This window comes from Crocodylus porosus, unplaced genomic scaffold (assembly GCF_001723895.1).
Source record: "Crocodylus porosus isolate Cpor-Errol unplaced genomic scaffold, CroPor_comp1, whole genome shotgun sequence".
NCBI classification, from domain to species: domain Eukaryota; kingdom Metazoa; phylum Chordata; order Crocodylia; family Crocodylidae; genus Crocodylus; species Crocodylus porosus.
Genome location: NW_017728911.1, coordinates 5,878,500 through 5,902,499, shown reverse-complemented (window position 1 = coordinate 5,902,499; position 24,000 = coordinate 5,878,500). Strand labels below are relative to the sequence as shown.

Genomic DNA, 24,000 nt, shown 5'->3' with positions numbered 1-24,000 from the left:
GACCGTGTCCTAGAAATCACTTTGATGGAACATACAGTATTCAGAGTTGCCGTTTTGAAATTTCTCATCTTTTCAGTGGCGTCAACCTTGAATAATATTCGCAACATCATTGCATATTCTGGAGGAGCAGAGGGAAGTCACTTACCATGATAATGGCTGCACTTTCTCATACTGTGACCTAATTTTCCAGCCTGGTCCACTCTGAGGGTTTGTTCAGTGGTGGAGCATCACAGCCTGTGAACAACACGGACTCGGTGGAGGACTTGTCACAAGTTCAGCAGCCTCAAAATGAGTCTTCTAATACAGTTGAAAGCAGTGAACAGAAGCCTGAAGAAGAGGTGAGTTGAAATAACAGAGTTAGCACAAATGACTTGTTGATAGAAGGGGAAAGCATAGGCTGTCCCCCTAGTAAGTTCATCTTACCCATTCAAGTTTTTCTCATTACAGACGCATGCCTTCATCCATTTACCATTTTCAGGAGGTTCTTTTTCATGTCTTTATTCAGCTTACCTATTTTGCTTCTGTTATACAACCACATTCCTATGGTCAGGGAAAGTTAGCAGGTAGGCCGTCTGAGAAAGTGATATCTGCCCCCAAAGTAGCCAGGAGATGTTAATATTCTGGTGGTTTGTCTAACTGTCCTCTCCCTTCCATGAAGATTAACTATATTATTGCCACAGTTTACCCATGTCTTCTAATTTTGATAATTGATGCCCCTTCAAGGAAACTATACACAACTTTTAGAAGAGTATAAAGGATATCTTGAATGCTTGTTCAGGAGACATAGTATTGCCTGATGATTAATGTAAAAAAAAATTAAGATTCAAATTTGAATTCTATTGAAAGCTCTTTCCAGGATTTACTGTGTGGCCTTGGACAAGTGGGACAGTGCTTCCATTTCCCTAATTGTAAAAATACTTATCCAGTTGTGTGTAGTGTTTTGTGATCCCAATGAAAAGTAACAGTTCTTTCTTAGACTGAACCTGTGTACTCTCCCTTACTCATATGGATGATTTAGAATGTTAAAGAACAGAAAAAAAATCATTTGTTAAAGTGCTTTTATAATAAAGAGATGGTCCTCTTCTTGAATCCTGTGTTCAGTTTGACCTCATCTCAAAACACTAGTCCAAATGTAGTAAAATACCCAAAAGGCAAACAAAATCATTAGACCCCTGAAGGAGGGTGAACATTCAAGGACTGATAGTGTACAGCATAAAAAGGCAGTATTGAGATTTACTATGCATGACAGAATTGGATGGTTTGTCATTTATGTCTCTGACTTGGGTTCATTTTTGGTCCTTGAACAAGTTACTTTATAGCCAAGGTTCATTTGTAAATAAGGGGTATTGATCTGTTTCTGTAAAGCTCTTTGAGTCTTACAAAAGTTGTTTAAAAAAAACAAAGTAATAAATGAAGATGGGAATAACATATAGTAAAGAGAACCAACAGAACAACCTTCACACTAGAAGACTAGAATGTACCACACCCAGAAGCAACAAATTTAGAAGGGAGAAGACTAGTTAAGAACAATCATGTTGGCTAATATATGGAACCCACAATAGGATATGGAGACAAAGAACTTTGTTCAGTAAAAAAAAGGATTAGACATTCAATTTAGAAACAGAATTGCATCTGCAGTTATTACTTTGGGTGACGCTTTCATGAGCTGTCACTTCTCAAACTTCACAACTGTGGTCAGGAAGAAATGTAATTCCATGGCATAATGTTTCTCAGTTGTCTAGGTGCACTGAGATTTATTTATTCCTTGTAAAGTAACTGTTAGGAGTCACTGCTGGAGGTAAGATACTAACAGGGTGGTCCATTAATAAATTCCATTGTGGACCATAATAAATGTTTCAGTATCATTCAGATGGATGATTTGGTGTGATGAGGATTGTCTCATTTCATGATCTTATAGCTAGAGGATTTCACTAGGGTTATGGAGATGTCGTCTCATTTGTCTCAGGAACTAGGAGTGATGCTATAAAATAGTTTCTGATAATGAGGCTTATTTAGCTTTAATCAGAAAGTTGGGCTTGGACTAAAATGAAGTTTGAATCTAGCAGAGGAAGATAAGTGGATAAGTGTATACTGCGGCAACATGGTCCTTATGAAAATGTTTGAGAAATCTCTTCCTTCCAGGGGTGGTGGGGTTTTTGCTTCAATCTGAATTTTATTCCATTTCATTTTGCAGCAGCAAAGAACTAAACGAGGAGGCTGGGCCAAAGGGAGAAAGAGGAAGAAACCCCTTAGGGACAGCAATGCCCCAAAATCCCCCCTCACAGGGTATGTGCGATTCATGAATGAGCGTAGGGAGCAGCTTCGAGCGAAGAGGCCTGAAGTCCCTTTCCCAGAGATCACCAGGATGTTGGGCAACGAATGGAGTAAATTGCCTCCCGAAGAGAAACGGGTACCATTAAACTCCCTTTTCCTTGTTGGAATTTGATTGTTGTTTAATGGAAAAATAGGTGCTCAGTAAGGAAGATGACAGTGTTTGACTCCCAGGGTGTTTAGGAAGGTGTTTTTAAGGTGTGGTCCACAGACCCTCCAAGACTGAAGGAATGAAACCTTTTGGGATCAAAGCATCTTAAGCCAGTTGTTGCTGGGGAAAAATTCCATCAGGCCTACAAACAATGCATTTTATTCAGAATATTGGTGAAAGGTTTAGAGAGGATCTACAGCTTGTGTGGGATCTGTGTAGATTGGACCTGTGTATTATCTATCCCAGGTCTTAGCTGAAACTGGGTTTTCCAAGGCTGAAACAGTTAGTGGTGGGGCAGGAGTTTATCCCTACTCACTACAGCTGAGGGAAACTGACAGGGTTTCAGGACTAATGGGTGGACCTTGTTAACTTATTAGGGGATGTCTCTCTGATTAACTCACTAGGGGATGTAAACTTTTGGTTTCAGAGGAAGATCAGCAGACCTGTAGGAACAGGCTGCTGATACAGAACTGGGGAAGAGCTGTTTTACACCAAGTTTGTCCTTTTTAAAGTTTTATAGCTCTTAAATTGACAGTATAGATGTACCTTCACTATCTCAGGACACCGCTGGGGAATGCTGTAGTGATGCAATTCACAAGTATTACCTTGCAAAACAGATGTAAAGTAGCCACCATAGTGGAGCCCTGGCCACAAACCAATAAGCTTCGTCTTTTGGAGCAGATGTGAAATGCTTCAGTATGGTGCTCTCTAGTATGGTTCTGAAAAACTGTAGGCATGAGTTGTTCCATCATTTGAGTCTGTCTCTCTCTCAAATTCTGTCCCAGAAAAGGGAACTTGCATTCATTCTTTCAACCAGAATACAGTACATCTTTTGATCTTTACTTGGACCTTCTGCACTGTACCTGACTGTGTGAATGATAACAAAGTCCACCTTTTTTTCTGTTTCTTTAACTCCTTCCACTAGAGCAAATACCGTTACCTTGACTGAATTTACACTAATCACAGCATCAGAGTTGAACTGATTACTATAAGGCAGCCTGAACAGGAACTCCCAATCTCTTACTTTTAGAGGGGTACTGATACATCAGTCCCATATCATACTGGCACCATTATAAGGATATTTGACATTATCGGCAGTCGGGTTTTTTTGGCTGATGTGGCCAATTAATGTTACCAATAAATGCCCCATGAATGCGCACAGCTGTGGCACAGCATGTAGGCAGCCAGGAGCATAGCCCAGCAGCATATAGAGCAGCATCCAGCTGGTAAGTCTGTTGTGGGGGAAGGGGCTTGTGGGAGCAGATCAAGGCCTCTGTGGTGAGGGAGGGAGTGGGGCAGGGCACAGGACAGAGTTGAGCCACTCATCTGGGGAGCATGGGGGAGAGAGGGTAGCTCCTGCTGCTACACTCACCATGAGTGGCATGGAGGGTGTGTACCCTGTGGGTGGGTGGGTGGGACAAGGGCGATCTGCCACTGTGGGCTGGGAGTGGTGCCAGACTCTTCCAGGCAACAGGGCTGGGCCAGTACTGTGGTTGGGGCAGGTGGCAGTGGTGCTGGGAAGGGGACTATGGGAGGTGCTACATCCACCCCAAAATTTGCCGTAGCCCTGCTCTCAGTGCCACCTCCACCTGCCTCAAGCACAGCCCTGGCCCAGGCCACCTGCCAGGAAGAACCCAGTTCCATCCCCAGCCTGCGGCCACAGCCCACTTTTGCCTCAAGCACAGATCCAGGGGCACACACACCCTCATTGCCTCCTGGGAGCAGGAGGTACCCCCCCCTCCCTGCACCCCCTTGATGAGCCGTGGCTCCATCCCATGCTCTGCCTTGGCTGCGCAGCACCTGCACCAGCGCCAGACTTGCTCCCTCCCTCACTGGGGGGGCCTCAATCCCACACCCAGCCCTTCCCTCTTCCCTTCCCCTACAACAGACTTACCAGCCAGACACTATTCTCCAAACTGCCGAGCCACATATTGGCAATCAGATCAGTATTGGCCAATATGGTTTATTAAAAATTGGCCATCGTATTGGCCAAAACAGTTTCTACTGGTGCACCCCTACTTATTTAAAAAAACAACACAATTGAAATAGGGATGGGGAGGAACCACAATGTACAATATAAACTAAGTAGTTTTTGAATCTTTTATAGTTTTAGAAAGTGAGTTGATACAGAGTAGAGAAGAGTTCTGCATTTACCCCTTTGTCAGTGTTTCACTGGATTGGATTTTCTTTCCTTACACATTTTACAAAAAATCTTTTATACCCTGAGACTGTCTTTTGTCAACGTTGATGTTTTGTGTCACTTCCTAGAATATCAGTTATACATGGATATTATTTGCCTATACAATATCTTATGAAAATATTAACAGTAATAGAAAATGCATGTCAAGGCAAGTCTGCTGAACTTGATGCATCTTTTGCAGTGTGAATACTGTCAGTCATTCCAGGAGCTGAGGGAAGAGGGGTAGGATAAATGAAATACCATATTTACTTGAATATACAAGACAAGGCTTTTTCCCCAGTCAGCATGGGGAAGAAAAGACCATTGCCTTATAATAGTGTACAAATAAGTCTCATTAAATACCTATCATTAAACTGCTGCCAAAAGCAGCATGTACTCAATAATGGAAACCAACTGCGAAGTTAATTAAATTCAACCAATGCAAGTATGACTAAAACACATGGACCATACAGGGGAAACATACTGATGGGAATCTGCCACAAACATAGGTTAGTATAGCTCATCTGAATAAGATCCATGGTAGTGCTCATTACAGGCAGTCCCCCTCAGTGCCAAGTTTTGCAAGTCATGGTGAGCCACTATATTGGATATATTTTTACTTCCTCTTCACTCCCACAGCTGAACTGTACCTTTGTTTCCTATTTCTAATGATTCCTGTTTCTTCACCAGCCTTAAATGTCTGGCAAACATCACCAAATGGGGCTTCAAAGAGTTTACCCCAAACCCCTCTGTTGCCCTCTCTCTGTCTGTTGTGTATGATTAGTGTGGTCCTGTCCTCCATGAGGTGAAGCCAAACCAGGTTGTGCCTGATCTGCATATCAGTTTGTGTAGCATCTCAGGGCTCATGACAAGAACACCCAGTTTCAGTCATGAGTGGGAGACTGTTTAGCACATGGATCCTTTGTGGGGGGTATGTGGAATAAACGCATGCATATTGAGCAGTGCTGAGCTGTGGGGTTACCATCGCTTGACATGGCTGTTCTCCTGGACCCCGCCCAATGAACTATCATGTGCCTTTTGGCTTTGAACTAATATCATGCATAGTTCATATTATATTTAAGTAGGTAAAGAAGTGTTGCTTAAAGTGTGTTTATGGCATACCTATGCTAAAACTTGCAGCAGTTTCACAAAAGGTAACATTCATCAATTTTGGGTACCTGTAATAATTTGCCTATATGGTAAATTATGTTTATTTCAAGGGCAACATTTTTTAATTGCTCCTTACTTCCTTGTGCTCAGGGAGAGTAGGGTCTGATAGGAAGGAAGGAGGGAAGCTATTACAGATGGAAGAAGAGCAAAGGGGAAGGGGACTACCTGAAACCCCAGATCTATTTTCCCTGCTGTAGCAGTGTGAGGAGGACAAATTCATGATTAAATTAGATTCTATACCTGGAAAATTATAACAAATTTATTATCTAATCTAATTATTGGGAAGGTCATTTTATATTTGAGTAAATATGGTACTCTGACCAAATGTTCTTATAATATCAGAGAAAGTGCCTTCTCCTGGGAAAGAAGAGACTAGGTGTTCAGACCTCCTCTTTTGTAGCTATTGTTTAAATTCCTGGAGTTTACTACCCTTGTCGTTGATGAAGGCCGGGAATTCCAGTCTAGCACATGGTAAGGCGACACCTGAGCACTCCCCTTTCTTCTTGTCCTGCAGTGTTCTGTAAATAAGTAGTAGAAAGCTTATGCAATATCACTGCAGGCTAAGAATCCATGTCCCTAGCCTGATGAATCCCAATCATACTACACTGCTCTGCTTTTTAAAAAACAAAAAGAGTGGCCAAATCAGACTTTGGTTATTTTATTTCTAACCTCAATACATGACATTCCTTTTCCAGAACAGAAATCTTGAAATCCTAAACAGGATTGCTGCTGAGTAGTAGGGAGTTGATTAACTCACTAGAAAAATGTGTGAAGTCCTACTTGAGTATTTGTTTTCAAAAGGGACTAGCAATTATTCCTCTAGTTCAGGTGATACGGACTAAGCTAGGAATATCTCTCCCTTGTTAGCTCATGTCCTGGAGTAAAACCAAGGGTTATTAATAAACAAAAGCTGCATTTACTAGCAGCTAGAGCTTCAGGAACACCATCCTAAACTAGGAGAAAATATGGGAGTCAAATTTTTAAGGAGAAAGCCTTGTCCATCTCTTTCCACTTGCATTTTCTACAACAACATCAATAATACATGCTACTGCTCTATAAGGCTTTCACTTCTCTCTGCAAAAGATGCCCAACAGAAATACATAGCCTAACTCCATCAATCTTGCCCTCAGACACAAAACTGCAACAATGGCTTTAGTAATAAGGCAAAATAATATGCCAAGTGCATGTCATATATGACAGTAAGATGTACTAATTTCTGAATGTATTGGATATGAAAAATATCTGTTGAGGTCTTGCTCTAAACTTGTCTGAGGAAAAGGCCTTAAGAAAATTTTATCTAGATGCAATGAAAGGAAAGGCAATTTTGGGGGTTTTTTTAAGCAGCCATTCATCTTAGTTTTTTATTATGGCAACTCTGTAAATGGTTCGTAGTTTCTGTAAATAAATCTGTAGCTAGGTTTCTTGCATTATGCAGACGTGTGAAAATGTTTCAGGCAAGAATGACTTTTGCTCTCAAGTTGAATTGAAATATTAAAGCTTCAGTTGACAGAACCATCTAGATCCTTTTCTGATTTTTAAAGCATTTCCTCACTATAGCCACAGTGTTTCACTTATCTCATCAGAGAAGTGAAGGGATGCTCAGAAGGCTGCCGAATGGTAGTGGTTTTCTCTTAGGAATGTTAAAAGAGCACTGAAACACCACTGCAGCAATCTAAAGAGCTTCCTATTTGGCAGCATGAAATGCAACCCACAAACATCCAGTTCATTAAGTATTCTCTGATTATAGCATGTAAATAGTACTCAACTTATCTAAGAATCCTAGCAGCCAGTCATCTCTATGTTCAGGTGAACTGTCTTAAGTCATGAAGTAAACTTAACCGAATTAATGACTTGGTTAAAATGTTACTTATTTTTTCAGTGTTTTTTTTTTCTTGGACTTTTGTTTTTTGTTTTTCCACTGTAATTATCACAGCTTAGGGTTCTGTGTTCTGCATCTCACATGCATTCTCATTTGTTTTTTCTTCATTCCTTTCCTGTCATCTAGGCAGATGATCAGCAATTCACCTGTGCTATGTTTTTTACCCTGAAGTTCTATGTTTTTTTTTCTTTTGCAGCGTTACCTTGATGAAGCAGATAGAGATAAAGAACGTTATATGCGGGAGCTGGAGCAGTACCAGAAGACGGAGGCTTACAAAGTTTTTAGCAGGAAAGCACAGGATAGGCAAAAAGGCAAATCACACCGGCAAGGTATTAAACTATAACAAATACAGTGCCTAACAAGCATGAAAATACCAATAGACCTTTAACTAGAATAGCAATATATACCAAATAATCAAGACCACTTTTGTAAAGCCTTTGATTGTGTGCCCTGTATAGAACCTACCCTTTTGTGTTCATCCAAAAAAACAGTGAAGGTATGAGAAGTGATTTGGTTTATGTAGATACTACTGTACCTGAACTGTACTATCACAGGAGTAAAAAAATGAAGTTAGAGAGAAGTACTGTGCACATATCTCTCTTTAAGAATTAAAGAGATTATTTATAGGTTGCATAACTAACTTCATCCTTCAGTTCTCCTTCATTCTACTGTTGCTTCTTTTGCTTTTTTCAGATGCAGCGCGGCAGGCTGCCCATGACCATGAGGTAAACATTGTCTTTGGCCCTACACATTCCTAGCAGATTCTCAACTGGTGTAGATTGTCACTGAAAGCAAGAGACACTTTACGTTGCTTGAAAACCTACCCTGAGCTCTGGGTTGTTGTGGATTTCTTGCTCTTTCTTTCCCATTTTTTGGATCATTTAGGTCAGGGACAGTCAACCTCCAGCATGGGTGCCATGAATGGCACAGGAAGCCTCTGTGTGGGGCACATGGCAGACTGGGGAGGGAACAAGCAGCACAGTTACAGATTAGAACAACAGAAAATAGAAATCAACATAGAAAGCAGAGCAGAAGATTGGGCAGGGGAAGGGAATTGGAGTGACACTTGGGGAGGCTGTGGGGTTAATTTGTGGCATGCCTGCCAGAAAGGTTGACCCATACTGATCTAGGTTATAGGTTCCCATGACCAAAGAATTAAAAGGTAATAGAACAGAATTACTCAGTTGTTTTCTGGTACTAAGAAAATTAAATTGAAAAAAAGTTAATGTAGTTATAAGAAATCTGAAATGAAGTAGAAATGCAGTTTATAGTTCACTTTTTAAAAGGCCTTTTTTTTCTTTTATTCAATTTCTGCAATGCAGATCATAAATCTTTTATTTGGAACCTTAAAAGTAATGGACATAAGCTAAAATAATTGAGCCTTTAAGTACCTGATATATTGTATTATTATGTGTAGCTTGCATGCAAGTGCAAAATTGCAGGGGAAAATTAAGCAAAAGGTCTTGTTGAAAAGTTGGCATTTAGTATCCTGAAATATAACTAGTGTATCATGGGACCTGTTATAAAACTTCCTTAGCCTAGAACAATGTTGCCTTGTTGTAACAGGACTCTTGATTCATTTTTTCCTCAGTGTTAATGGTTCAGCTACTATAAACCAACATTGACATAAGTTTAGCTATCTAACATGCTACACATGTGATCCTACATATGGTCATCAAAAATTGTAGCAATGGACAGGTGTTCAAGTAAATCTGGCTTCATTTCAATAAAACCCAATTATTTTTCATAGTAGCCTGGTTGGATGGTTGTTATTGCTGTGATGGTCCAGAAAATGTCTGATAGGCAAGGATTCTTTGTGTCATCTTTTACTGGAGCAATCACTTAACTAGGAGAGCTGTGGACAGGCTTTTGGGTGTCATGCAGATCTTTGTTATTTTTCATACAAATCCCATTTCCATGAATACATGAATATATAATGTGCCTACTGTGCCTGAACAGTGGCTACTTTGAACTTTTAGTCTAACTTTAAAACCACAGAATTTGTATGTGGTTTCCATTTCATGCTAGTCAAGAGTGACCTTGCAAATCTATCATATAGCAAGCCATCTACAATGACATGACTCGTCCTTCTTCCTTTTGTCCCCCGCTTAAGCCCCTGTTTACTTTTGTCCTCCCCACCTCTTACCATATTTTACTGTTTATTTCCTCTATTCCTTTTGTACTCTCCTGTTCTCTTCTGTCTGCTAGTACCATTTTCTTCATCCCTCACAGTATTTCTTCTGCTGCTCCTTTTCTGTTGAATAGTTGGAACTGGAAGGTCCCTGAGTTTATGCAGAAAAATATGCCTCATTTCTGTCAGGCTTGCCAAGACATGACTGATCTGGTCTAGGATGGGGAGGTTCCAGTTGGTGATGTCCAGGGATCTGGGTTTTCCATTTTTCGCAGAAAAACAAAGATTTTTTTCCTTTTACAGACAAAAACTTGGGAAACTGTGGGTTTCCCCTTGCAGGCTGGCAGAGTTCCCATCTGCACGTGGCTGCTTAGGGCTTGGGGGAGCAGGACTCAGGGGGCAGCAATGGAGAGCAGCTCCCCCAGACTTTTATGTGAGGGCCGTAGCAATTTGAGGGGGATGGGGGGACAGATTGAGGCCTTCATGGTGAGGAAGGAAGTGGAGCAGGGTTGGCAGCTGGGGCTGGGGGCACTGTCCAGCCAGATGGGTATACATGGCTGCAGGGCCAACTGGGGAGCAAGATAGGGCCCCGGGTGGTGGTAGGGCTGGCTCCCCACTGCTGCACACAGTCCTGAACAGGGGGGGCACATTCCCCCCAGATTTGTGCACAACGGAAATGCAGGCTGTGGGCTTGGGGCTGCCCACCCTGTTGCCCTCCCCAGTGGGGCCTCAGTGGCCCAGCAGGTGCTCCCTGGCACAGCTGGGTGGGGAGGCTCAGTGCCACTGCTGCCAGGAGCTCCATCTCAGCCATGCTGCCACAGCAAGGAACTTCTTGCACACCTGGCAGCAGTGGCGGGGCACAACTCTGTGCCACTGCTACCCCCGTTGCTGCCAGGTGGGCAGGGGTGCCTCACCATGGCAGTGTGGCTGGCACAGGGCTCCTGATTGGTGGTGGCACAGCACTAAGCCTCTCCATCCTCTTGTGCTGGGTCTTGCCCACTGGGTTGCAGAGGCCCCTGGGGAAGGCAGCAAGTCAGGGAGCACCAAGCCTCCAGCAGGCAGCCCAAATCCTTTCTCCCCATGGGCTCTGCTCCAGCCACAGCAGCCACCGTTGACTCCCACAGCATCTGAGCTCAGACACTGCTGAGTGGGTGCAGGGGCTGTGGGCTCTGGCCCTGGTCCCATAGCTCTGCAGCAGAGCGTTGTGGGTCAGGAGTGAGGGGCACCAGCACATAATTGGGAAGTTGGGGAACTATGGGTTGGGAGTGAGGGGCACTAGCAGGGCCAGAGGGCTACAGGTCAGGAGTGAGGGACACTGGTAGGGCCAGGGGGTACCAGTAGGAATGGCGGGGGCTGTGGGTCTGGAGTGGAGGGCACCTGGAGGGGTGGGGGCTGTGGATTGGGTCTGAGGGGCACTGGTAAGTCAGAGGGTTGCAGGTTGGGAGTGAGGGGCACCAGCAGGGTTGGGGTGGGATGAAAGGCTGTGGGTTAGGAGTGAAGAGCACTGACAGGTCCAGGGAGCTGTGAGTTGGGAGTGAGGGGCAACAACATGGACAGGGCCAGAGCACCGGCATATCAGGGCTGCTCAGCTCCACAAAGCAGTGATGGGGACAGCTGCAGCTGGACCTGTGTCCTGGTGAGCAAAGGGGTAGGGGGAGCTCTGATTTTTCATGGAAGAAAAACCAAAATCAGACACCAAGATATACAAGTATTTAGAATTTATTTTATTCTAATGGTTGAGGCACTGATAGGCTTCCAAATTCCTTAAAAATTGTAAATATATCAATAAAATATTGCGTTCAACTAATGTGTATATGTATGTATATATGCATGTGTGTATATGTATGTATCCCGGTGTTTCATTTTAATTGTAGAAAAATGTGGATTTTGGGGAGTTCTATCAGAGAATTTGGAATTTTTGAACAGAGAAAGCCAGGATCTCTGGTTATATCTGTAACCCTTGGAGCATGGAGCCAGGTATTTAGCCTCCTGAAAGTTCAGGTGGACCCGTCTCCTGCCCTTCCTTACATCTTCAACTTTCTGTGCTGTTGAAAAACTTCACAGCTGGTATGTTCTAAAGCTCCCAAAGCCAACTTCACTGGCAATCCAGCAAAACTTTTTTTCCTGCTGATTCTCCATCTCATTTAAGGACAAAGAGAGGAACAATAATTTTATTTTTCTTTTAATTTATGAGAAATGACAAAATGATATTCAGCCTGAACAAACTGGTCCTTTTCAGTGAAGAGCTAATCAAATCCTTATAATTTTAATTCCCTGAGTGAGCCTCAGAGTGGCTTAAGTACATCTAAGCCCCTGAGAGGATCCTTTACATGCTGGGTAATGTGCTCAGTAATCGAAGAGTGCTGGTGGTTTTCATTACCACTCTTCTGTTAAGTAGAATTTCTCTGTTGCCTTTCATATACTGAGCAATTTCAACTAATTGCTCTAATGTTTTTTTTTTTATTTTGTACCTGAAGAATCTGTACCCTGGGGCAGCATATATAATGTCTGCAGTCCACTGTTCTCCACCCTTCAATCTGTAGGAACCATTCTTGGTGAATACCGGTCTCCTACACGTAGATAACAGTATTAAGCACGAATCACTGCTGGTTAAGTTAAAAAAACAAAAAGCCAAAAGTAAAAAAAAAAAAAAGACTTCCCATTATTTCTTTGCAGATTTCAAGGTAAAATTGTTGTTGTCTGGGAAGTATGTGTTGCGGGGAGTGTATATTGTTGCACATGACTTCTGAATACACTTCAGTCTTCCAAGACATTTTCTGCAGGAACAGGCATCAGCTTTCAGGCGAATAGCAGGAACAGTAAAGGAAGTTCTCATGATAATGCATCTCAACAGCCTCTCACAAATGTTTGTGTGTTCTTGGGTTTTTTTTCTTTCCTGTCAGTCGCTCATATAAGCCCACTTAGTCTGAGCATTTGAGTTTTGAACTCATGCCCATCATATCTAGTGCTTCCCAGCTGCAGTTCTATCAGGTAATAAAACTCAGTTTGTTTTTTACTTTTAAAAATAAATAAATAAAAGCTGACTGACAGTTTAGTCAGGTAAGCATTTGGAGGGGTTTTGAAGTTCTGCCTAGCCATGTCTATCTTGGATGACTGCCAAATGGCACTCCGTTCACCCTAGCTTAGCCCCTTTATGAGGCAGACACCAGTATGAAACACTAAGCTCAGCTGCCAGAATTCCCTTATAGTCTGTTAACCGCTTAGCTTTTCTGCTGGGTACCAAATCATGTTTGACATTTCATTTAAAGCCCAAGGTGTTCAAATATAAAAGACCATAGTGGTGACAAAAACAGGAGCAGGGTATTTTATTTCTGCCTTTAAGTGTGGTTTTTGAAGGGATGATTTCTTGGCATGTTTTCCCAACCAAGATGTTTTCAGGCATTTGAAAAGCTTTGCTTTCACTAGCAATTTCTCTAGTGCTTAACTTTGTTTCTGTATTAAGCAGCTGTTTGATTATAATTACCACAGTTTATCAAAGAAAAAAGCTCTTTTGTGTCTTTGACATCATCAGTTTGTACTTTGAAAGTGAGAATTAATTCTTCTTGCTTTTGACGTGAAAAAGTTATGACTCAAGCATCACTAAAAATATTGAACTTAATCTACTGTTCAAAAGTCTGTGAAGAAAATGCAGATTTTTCTATCTTAAATTTTATAAAAAGAATTTTTTTCAATGATATACCACCTTTTATCTCAATGTATTCTACAGAATTCTTGGCACACACCATGGGTTAGGATCACTTCCATTAACACTGAAATGTAGCCACCTCTTGGGAAAGTTGTGACAGCTGTTTAATTGTATGCTACAAACCTACCTGAAAATTTTGGAACATAAAGAGTACTTTTTTTTTCTTTAACAAAATCTGCAATGCGGTTTTTAAAATGTAATTTTACCTTGCAAAACACAGGTATTTGCACAATGGAATCTTGGCTCTTGTACAGCACTAAGCACACTGTTAACATTTTGCCTCTAGTCTTTGGGGGAGAGATGCTAGTAGTGGTAGATTCTCCAGGCTTGCTCTTACAGAACTTGGCTCTTCAGGGGACCAAAACCTGAATGTTGGAAGTTGCCCCTACAGTGATACAGATCACAACATTAATTTTACATTTAACTATGCCATGCTCTGGAGAAGTGAATTGTACATGGCAGCAGAATTTTGTTTTGTGCCCACATACACTCATACACACGTATGCACACCTGCCCTTGTTACTTACAAGTAGTTTCCCATGAAAATTTTCATGAATAATATACCACTACCTGTATTTTCATTTGTGGCAAGGAACTGTCTGAAATACTAATCTACCTAATACTTTTGTATTGTATTGTATTAGGTAACTCTTGTCAGAAATGTGGATCTTTTAAGATCTGCTGTAAAGTTCCATGTTTCTTTTGACAATTCCTTCTGCTACTTTACTGTAAGGTTCTACATATAAGCATTGATGTTCAAAGATGGAGAGCCGTGAAGCTAACTGTAACAATCATCTTTTATGATCTTTCCTTTGTAAAGTTTTCTGTCCATGTTTTTCCTCAAATAAATTTTGAATTTAAATAAAATACAGTAACTACTCAAATCTAAAATGAACCCTAATATCAGATGACTCCCCAGTAATTCTATGTGTGAAAAATTTATAAATGTGTTATAATTTTCCTGGTATAGAAAGTAATTACTGGAGGTTTGCCTTGAACTTGTCCCCCTCTCACTGCCACAGCATGGGAAAATATATATTGGGGGGGATCAGTTCTTCCCTTGCCCTCTGCTGTACTTCCACCCCCCATCCTGACTGTCAGACCTTACTCTCCTTGAGCACATGGAAGTGAGGAGTAAATCTGAAAACACTGACTTAGAAATAAACATGTCTGTAGTAATTTGCTTATGTGGGTACCTATTAGGGCTACGCGAAGCTTCGGTCCCTGATTCAATTCTGTGGAGATTCGGCCTGATTCAGTGGCCGAATGTCCAATCCAAATTGAATCGGAAGACCCTTTACTCCCTCCAAATCAAATCGGAACCCTCCGAGTCAAATCAAAACATTTTCGCAATTCGGATGTAGACATAGCTTTAAATGTTTTCTCTATATACCTCAAGGTACCAGGCGGCTTGTGAATGTTGCGATGCGAGGGTGGATGGAGCATCCCACAGCAGTGGCAGCAGACCCGGAAGTGGATCAGAAGCACTTCTGGGTCTGCCAGGGAGTATACAGGAGGACCCCCCCCCCCAATCAGCAACTGGTGCCTCCTGGGTCTGGGGGGGTACCTAGGGTCCCCCTGCAGCCAGTCATGAAGCCGGAGGCCATGGGGAAACCTCCTCAGCGGATCCAAAAGTGGACCAGACGTTCTTCTGGTCCACTTCTGGGTTCATTGCCGAGTACACAGGGTCCACCCTGAACTCCTGTGGGACACTCTGTCTGCCCCAGCATTGCAGAGCTTACAAGCCACGCCTATACCTCGAGGTATGTAGAAAAAACATTTAAAGCTATGTCTATGGCTGAATCACTGATTCTCCAAATCAGCATTGAATCTTCAGATTCAGATTCAGCCGAATCAAGTCGGGGACAGTGATCCGAATCAACTAATCGAATCACTGTCCCCGATTTGGGCTGAATCCGAATTGAATATGGCCTGTTTTGTGCACCCCTAGTACCTATAGACTTAGTTCATCCAAAATTAATGCATCTTACCTTTTTTTGAGCCTGTTGCAAGTTTCAGCACAGGTACTCCATAAACATACTTTTAAGCAGCACTTCTGTACCTGTTTATACATAGGATAATTTCATAGTATAATTTTTTTTTTGCAAAACATGTGCACACATGTATGCATGCACACACAAATGCGACAGTGATCTGGCAGCTTGCAAAGGCTACAGGAATGTGAGGTGAAGAAGGGGAAGGAGTCGGCTACCTTATGCAGTAGCGCAGACAAACCTTGAAGTTACAGGTGCACTCAGCTCAAAGTAAGCACAGACCAATTTTAAATGGACAGGCAAACACATTTTAAAACTAGTATAAATGGTATTGACAAAAGTTCCTCTTAACGTCAGGAGTATCTTAACAAGAAAAAGATGGGAACTTATTGAACCAGTGTTGAACCAAGTAAGAGTAGGCATAATCTGGCTACATATGTTTGTAGCCAGATTCCAGGGGAGAGGGATTATAAATGCTTTAAGAAAAGGTGGAGATGGAGACCATCTTGGAGGTCAGGGACAAATGACAATGAAGTGGCAGGGGTAGCAATATTATTCAAGAACCCAGAGCTGAGAGCAAAGTGGGTAGAAGAAGTAATGAGTGGCAGATTGCAATGAATGATGCTATCAGTTGGGGGAACAGAATTAGAACTTTTCAATGTCTATGCACCACTGGACAGCGAGGGAAGGAATGCAGTGCTTAAAAATCTAGTATTTTATGTGGCTGGAGGGCGACCACACGTGATAATGGGAGACTTCAATTGTCTAATAAAAGTGGGGGATGGAACTGGGGAAGGAGGAAACAAAGCTTTAGACAGCTCATGCAGGCTGTTAACAAACATAATAAAAGAAGAGTTGCTGAGAGATGTGTGGACGGGGAGAAAGTTTTCACTAGAACAGACCCCAGTGGAAAGAAACAGTAAAGAATTGACTTTGTGTTTCTAGCAAAAGAAATAGAGATAAGGAATTAAGAAACTATTCATGTGGCTTTTAGTAATTACTGGATGTTGAAGCTGGAAGTGAGTCTTGGTAAGAGCCTTGTGAGAAGGGAAGGGACTGTGGAAATTAAATATGTGGCTATTACAAGATGAAGGGAGATATCAAGTCTCCATGAGACAGTATGAGAAGTGGCAAACACTGAAGAAATATTTTGGGAGTACCAGAGAATAATGAATGATGGTGAAGAAGAGAATGGGAGAATTCTTCAGGAAGGAAGACCAAAGATGTGTGGGGGAAAAGAACAGAAAAGGTAAGAGAGCTGCAAATAAAGATGCAGGAGCTCCTAAAGGAAGACAATGGATACAAGAAGAGCTAGAAGAAACAAGGCACAAGATGGAAATCTGGTTCAAAAGAAAGATGAGAGAGAAAATGTTCTTGGCACAAGGGGTGGGAGAAAATGGAGAACGGCCTTGATACTTCTTGGCCAGGGTGAAGATGTCAAAAGGAGAGCTTAAAGCAGCACGGGAAGAAGGTGTTACCTGGGTGGAAAAGCAGGAGGAGGTGTTGGAGGTGACAAGAAGATTTTATGAAGAGCTATACCATAAGAAGGAAACAGATAGGAAGAAGATGAAGGATTTCTTGGAAAAAATTGAAGAGAAACTAGAGAAGGAGGAAGTAAAGAAGATGGAAGAAAAGATAAGCATACAGAAACTTACAGGACCTTTTTAAAAGAAGGAAATCACTAGAAGTAGATGGACTGCCTATAGAATTTTACAAGAAGTTGGGTAGGGAGGGATATAGTGGAAGTTTTCAGGGAACTAGCAGAAACAGGAGAGGCAGGGAAAGATTTCTACAAGAGGCGATGTGATCTTACTATTCAAGAAAGAGGAGAAGGAACTCCTGAAAAACTGGAGACTGATTACATTCCTTAATATGGACTATAAGTTAATGGCTAAGATGCTGGCTTTGAGGATCAGGAAAAACCTCCAGAAGATAATACATGAAGACTAAGTATGCTCACTACAATGTAGAAGGATCTCCAAAATGATCAGAGTGATTAGAAATACACTCTCCCATATCCAAGAGAGGAAAACAAGCAGAGTTATAGCAAACGTAGATTTAGAAAAAGCATATGATAGAATGGATCATGATTGCATATTCAAAGTTCTAGAAAAAATGGGGTTACCAGAAAAAATGGTGTTTGATAAGGTTATTGTATAGAGAAGTGGAGAATCAAGTCCAAATTAATGGAAACCTAGATAGGGTCTTTAAAATCCATACAGAGGTAAGACAAAGGTGCCCCCTGTTGCTGCTACTGTTTTTGTATGGCATGGAACTGTTAGCACAAAGAATAAGAACAAATAAGATCATAAGCAGAGTAAAGATACTGGGAGGGGAAAGAGGTAAAATGCATACTATATTGGTTGCGATAAATGTAGTGGTTAGAGATAGACTTTTAATGGAAAGGATGTTAAAACACATCAGAATATGGAGAAGCAAAGGAGGCTAAACAAAAGCGATTGAAAAGTACTATAATAGGAGTGGGGAACTGGAGGGACTTGGAGAAGTTGGGCCTTCAAATGAGAGAGAAATCAGAGCGCTATGGATGCTGAAGGGAAAAGTAAAAAGTGGCATGGGAAGGGTAAAAAGTGGCAGCAAGGCTACAGCAAATACTTTGGTTATGGTCCAGAAGGATACTGTCCTTTGCTGGAAAAGTAGTGTTTAAAGATGTGCTGCTGATTATTTTATATATAGGAACTGTATTCCCATTGACATGGTGGCAGATAGCAAAAGTACAGAGGGAGATATGTGCGTTCTTCTGAAATGCCAAAAGAGAGAGGCTGGCCAGAGCTGAACTGTACAGAGCAAGGGAGATGGGAGGATGGGGGCCTTGAAATTGTTCATCTGTGTGAAATATGCAAACGCAATATGCACAGTGGTGATGGAAGGAGAGGAGAAAGCAGTGTGTCACCCAATTTCATGCAGCTGCAGTTTTGGGGAAATGGGGAGTATATCAGACCTCTTTAAAGAGTCCATGGGTGTGGCAACCCCTGATTCATTACACCAGGATAGAAAGTTGCATGCAGAAGTATAAAATAGGAAAGGTAGGACTGGAGGTCCTGAAGGATCATAAGAACTTGATGGAAGCAGTGAGAGAGAGAGACAAGATAGTGCTGGTGGGAAACTTCACAGAAGAACAAGTAAAGATGTGGGGAGCAGTGGTGGGTAGACTATGAAAAAGGCAGCATGCTGATCTAGCATGGATTATTGTAAGAAATATGTTGCCAGTGAGAGAGATGCAATACAGATAGGGCTTGATGAGCTCATCAGGGTGCCAAAGGGAGAGATGCAGGAAGAAGCAGCAGTGGGATGCGTTTTGGGACTGCATATGTGCAAAGGGAATGTGGAAAAGGGTCTGCTGCTTTCTGAGTGTTACCAAAATAAGCCTGTTGTTAGTGTGGGAGATGGTACTAACTGGATTCATACCAAAGGGACCAGTGGAAACTTTTGAGGACTTTATTAGCATGTGTTAAAACTAGTTTATGGAAAGTCAGAAACCTCTGGGTGTTTAAGGGGTTGGCTTTCACTGAACGAGATTGCCTGAAGCTGGGGCTGCACAAACCAAAATAATACATTTAATTGAGACAAGGAAGAGACTTGAAAGGAAGGGGAGGAGAAGTGGAAGAAAAAGGGGCTTGTACTGGAATCTCAGTATGGGTTTTAGGTCATCAAGAGGCATGATTGCTGTGATCTTCACAGCTTGCCAGCTGCAAGAAAAATGCTGGCAGCAACATAAGCCCCTCTACATGGCTTTCTCTGACCTCATAAAAGGTTTCAGCTCTGTCAGCCAAGAAGTGTTGTGGAGGATGCTTTTGAAGTACAGATGCCCACTAAAATTTGTCATTATTCTCTGCCTGCTCCACAATGGTATGTGAGTGGTGGTTCGCAGTATTGGATCCATCACAGATCCCTTTGAGGTTAAAACGGGTGTTAAGCAAGGCTGCATCATCACTACAACACTTCTCAATATTCCTGCTGTAATGCTACATCTGACCACCAAAAAGCTTCCAGCCAGAGTGGAGCTAAACTGAATGCAGATGGTAAGCTGTTTAACCTCGGCCGACTCGGAGCCAAAACCCAAGATGACCCTGACCTCAATCATTGAACACGAGCACACGCTACAGCATACCGACTCAGAAGCAGACCTTTAAGCAATCACGTCTTTACTGAGGCATACAAAGAAATGGGACTGATGCTTAATATTTAGACAACTAAGGTCCTCCTCCAACAAGTTCCTAATAGACAGTCCACAGCTCCAGTAATCCAGATCAACGATGAGACTGGAGAACGTTAAATATTTCCCATACCCCATCTCTCACAGAAGGCTGACGTCAGCAGAGAAATCCGACATTGCCTCAAATGTGCAGATGCAGCCTTTGGATACCTGAAGAAATGGGTGTTTGAAGATTGTGACATCAGATCTGAAACCAAGCTCATGTTTTATCAAGCAGTTGTGATCCCTATTTTGCTGTACAATGCTGAGAAAACATACAGGAGACATCTAAAGTTGTTGGAGAAGTACCATCAGCTCTGCCTGAGGAAGATCCTCTGAATCCAGTGGGAAGATGGATGCACCAACTTTAGTGTCCTCCTGCAAGTAAACACCACCAGTATTGAGGCAATGATCATCTGACATCAACTTTGTTGGGCTGGTCATGTCAGCTGGATGTCCAACTCCAGACTCCTGAAGTGAGTTTTATTCTTCCAGCTCAGCCAAGGTGCCTGGTCAAGAGGAGGGCAGAGAAGCACTTCAGGGATGTCCTCAAGGACATCTTTTAAAAAATGCAACATCAGTGTGGACTCGCTGGAGACTATTGCCCAAGTCCATCCCAAGAATGGGGGATGCCAGATAACAAAATATGCTGATTAATTGAGCGGCCCCAGCTGTCACTTCTCCCACCACATCTGGGGCATCCCTCCACCCCTTCCATGGCATCGCCACGGGCCCTGTGGGTCCCATGGGACAGGGAAGCAGGCCCTGCATGGCCCCGCACAGCCTGTTTATGTCCTTGGGCCATGGGGGCTTGGCAGCGCAGGCTGCTTTGCCCCAGGCTGTGGGGGCTCGGAGAAACTGGAAGTGCTGCGGTGGGCACTTCCGGTGTCACTTTATTTTACAAGTCAGCATGCCAGTTAGTGGAGCATGCCAGCTTGTAAGATCCTGGATAGTGCAGCTTTTACTGTACTTTGAATTCTCGTGACAACAGGAGATTGAAAAGCGAGAGCAGCAGAAACAGCACATTGTGGACCAAATCAAGAATCCAGCACCATCCACCCCATATAGAAACACATGTTGGAGCTGCAGTAGAGTCTGTCAATCCCAGCGAGGCCTCTTCTTCAGACACACAGATAAGATGATCATCCTCAACTGTGAGGGATTTCCAAAGATATGGAGTTGTATGTTTTTCAATATGTAGTTTTTCTGAGATATGACACCTTGGTAAAAGAAGGATGCTCAATACGTGTAGCTTTGTAAGTACAGGGTGATGAATAGGGATTCTGGTTTTCTCGGATTAAAAAACACATATTTTCTGATTTTAAAAATCACAAATTCTCTGACAAAACCCCCAAATTCCATACTTAAAATATAATGCCACTAATATTGGGGGGGTGGGGCGGGGAGTGTTTGTGTGTGTATCAGTGTTTTCCAACCCAAGGCACACTTACATGAATAAAATTTTTCACAGCACACCTTTTAATGTATTCCCCATCCTCATACCTATTGTAGCTCATTGCCATGGCAAAATTCCACAGCACGCATGTTCACTTCTGATGACACCCTTTTGTGCCGTGGCGCACTAGCTGAGAAACCCCGTGTGTGTGTCTGTGTGTGTGTGTATAAGTATCAATTGAACACAATGTTTTATTGATATATTTACAATGTTAAAGCAGTTTGGAAGCCTACCAGTATCCCAATCACTATAATACAGTAAATTCTAACTGCATATAAATGTTGGTATTTGATTCTGGGTTTTTTTATCATGGAAAAATCAGAGATCCCCCCCTGCCCCCTTTGCTCCCCAGGACACAGCCCCATCCCTGCCCATCTCCCTCGCTCACTATGAGGGGGCTCAATTCAGCACCCCCACCCCGCCAGACTTAGCTGCGGGATCTGCTCTCCAGGCTGCCTGGTGGCCATGCGCATTGTGGCAGGCCAGCAGGGGATGCTCCTGTGTTGAGCCACCCTCCCCACTGCGACCAACCACCTTCCAGGCTCCAAGTGCCTCCCTTGGGGGTGCCTCATGTCTGGCCAATTCCTCTTTCTGGAGCACACCCACTAGCCTGGGATAAAAACTGCCACCACCCAAGGCTGAGCTTTATTCTGGCTCTGTGCACCCTGGAAAACACAGGCCTAGTAGCCCTTGAAGGTACTTGACTCACTTCAGGCACTTGGGGGTGCTTCTCTCAGTGGGAAGCACAAGTAGTGGTCTCCCTTAGTCAGCTGAACCAAGGGGACCTCAAGGCATAATCTAGACCCACTCCCAATAAGTCTCCCACGCTAGGTACAAAGGAGAACTTTATTGGTTACAAGGGATGGGTTGCAGTAAGGTGCAGAGTAGAGCAATATCAGAGAAATCCCATAGAGCAAACTGGCATAGCTGGGTAGCCTTTGATCACGCATCTGAGTTACTGCAAGCTACATATCTAGTTAGATCTCAGGTAGCTTACTCACAAGTATCATCCAGAGGCAGGTAGAGATTCCCTCTGGTGGCAGGCAGTTCCTTGATCATGAGTTTTGAGAGAGAGAGCAAGTTTCAGATTGTCCAGCTCCTCTCTCTCTCTCTCTCTCTCTGTCTTCCTCATGGCTGCTGCCTCCTCCTCCTGGGCAGTCTTTAACTTATATAGCCCTTATGACCTCATTTACCTGGTCCAATGGAAGCCAGCACCTGTTGGCTGTCAGCCAACCAGTTTGAAATGCATCACTAGTTGCTGGGCACACTGGCAGTTCCTAGCTCCCTAGGGAATCCAAGCCCCTCACCCAGGTATATGATGCCAGTCATGTAGGCAGAGTGAACAGGTTTCCCCCCTCCCTCAGGAATGTATCCAGCTCAGGTTACCTAAAGAGATAGGGTGAAGTATGTTCCCTCTTCTTAACCAAATTGTCACAGCAGAGTTCTTGGGGAGAAACAGAGGTGACCTTCTGCCACATGCATGTGTATGTGCACACACATGCATGGCGCACCTTTCCTGACCACCCTCCTCCCACTCTCCCCAGCCCTTTCCAGGCTGGAACTCTGACTCCCTGCAAAGAGCTCTTTGCAAAAGTGGAAAATCCATGTGTTCCTCCATTAAAATGAGAAGTCTGTGTTTTTCTTGGTTAAAAGGGAAAATCCATATTTTTTTTTTCCATTTTTCCATGGGAAACAGAAAACCCAGATCCCTGGTGATAAGTGTGTTTTTAATAAAATTTGTAAAATAAATTCTAATATAATAAAGGGCTTACTCTGTGTGTCTCCATCCATAACACTTTTGGTCAACTGCTTGTGCAGCTGAGAGGGTGGGCAGTGGTTGGCTGCACAGGGCCAGGCAGAGGCAGGTGCACACGCACCCAACAGCTGGCAGGGATGGGGGGAAAGACTGGGGGGGGCCCTGCTGCTCAGTGGAAGAGGTGGAGGCGGGCAGACGTGGGGAGCCCCTGTGCAGTGCCTGGATGAGGAGGCGGCAGCAGTGCAGGGAATATTTACATGGTTGGCCCGAAGGCTGGGTGGGTGGGGGGAGGTGGCATCCATGTAAAAACTCCTTGGTTACTTTTAATCTGTCATTCATGAAGGACAATTGGCTAGTTTAATAAATGAAAATGTTCTCATCAGCATCTTGGCTTTCTGTATGAGAACAACCATTTTTGGCACCAAGGAGAGGGTGTCGGGGCTGGTTCTGGCCCTCCTGGTGCTCATTGAGTATTGCAGTACCTCCAGGTCTGGTGTTCATCCCCTTCCAGAAGAGTAATTGTACCCCCCCTACCCCCGGCCTTCTTTTAAAGGACCACAGACAAAAAAAAAACCGTTCTCGTCAATATGTTTGCTTAATGTGGGCCATGTGTTTAATAGTCCTGCTCAATGTTGAATGTATTTTATCAACTTTATAGTTGCTTTCCATTAGTGAATTTATGCTGCTTTTGGAAGTAGTTTAATAATAGAAGATATATTTAATGTGGTTTCCTTGGATGCAAATGTAAGACAAGGAGCATCTTTTCCCTTATGCTCTTTCAGGGGGAAAAACCTTCTCTTTTATTTGAGTAATTATGGTATGAATAAAGTATTGAAGTGTTGTATAATGTACATTTACTATAGGGTAAAAGTTTGTTGTGAATTAAATCGTATGTCTGGATCCTTGACTCAAAGCTTCTTTTTTAAAATTTTTTTTTAAACTCATGCCTCCAGTAAACCTTTGAAACCCATTGTATTTTTTTTAAGTACCGTATTTTTCGGACCATAAGACGCACCTGACCATAAGACGCACCC

The 24,000-nt window shown here is 42.9% G+C and overlaps 1 protein-coding gene across 2 annotated transcripts in view; it reads left to right on the top strand.

Moving 5' to 3' along the window:
* The window catches only part of HMG20A (high mobility group 20A), an 82,254-nt gene that overhangs the window by 51,048 nt on the left and 7,206 nt on the right, over positions 1-24,000 (top strand). The window contains exons 3-6 of one of the 2 annotated variants that reach the window (XM_019533350.1): positions 191-338; positions 2,195-2,410; positions 7,907-8,039; positions 8,404-8,435. In XM_019533350.1, coding sequence (XP_019388895.1) covers positions 191-338; positions 2,195-2,410; positions 7,907-8,039; positions 8,404-8,435 — 529 coding nt within the window. The remainder of the gene's footprint in view (positions 1-190; positions 339-2,194; positions 2,411-7,906; positions 8,040-8,403; positions 8,436-24,000) is intronic. The other variant, XM_019533351.1, reaches the window with a different exon arrangement.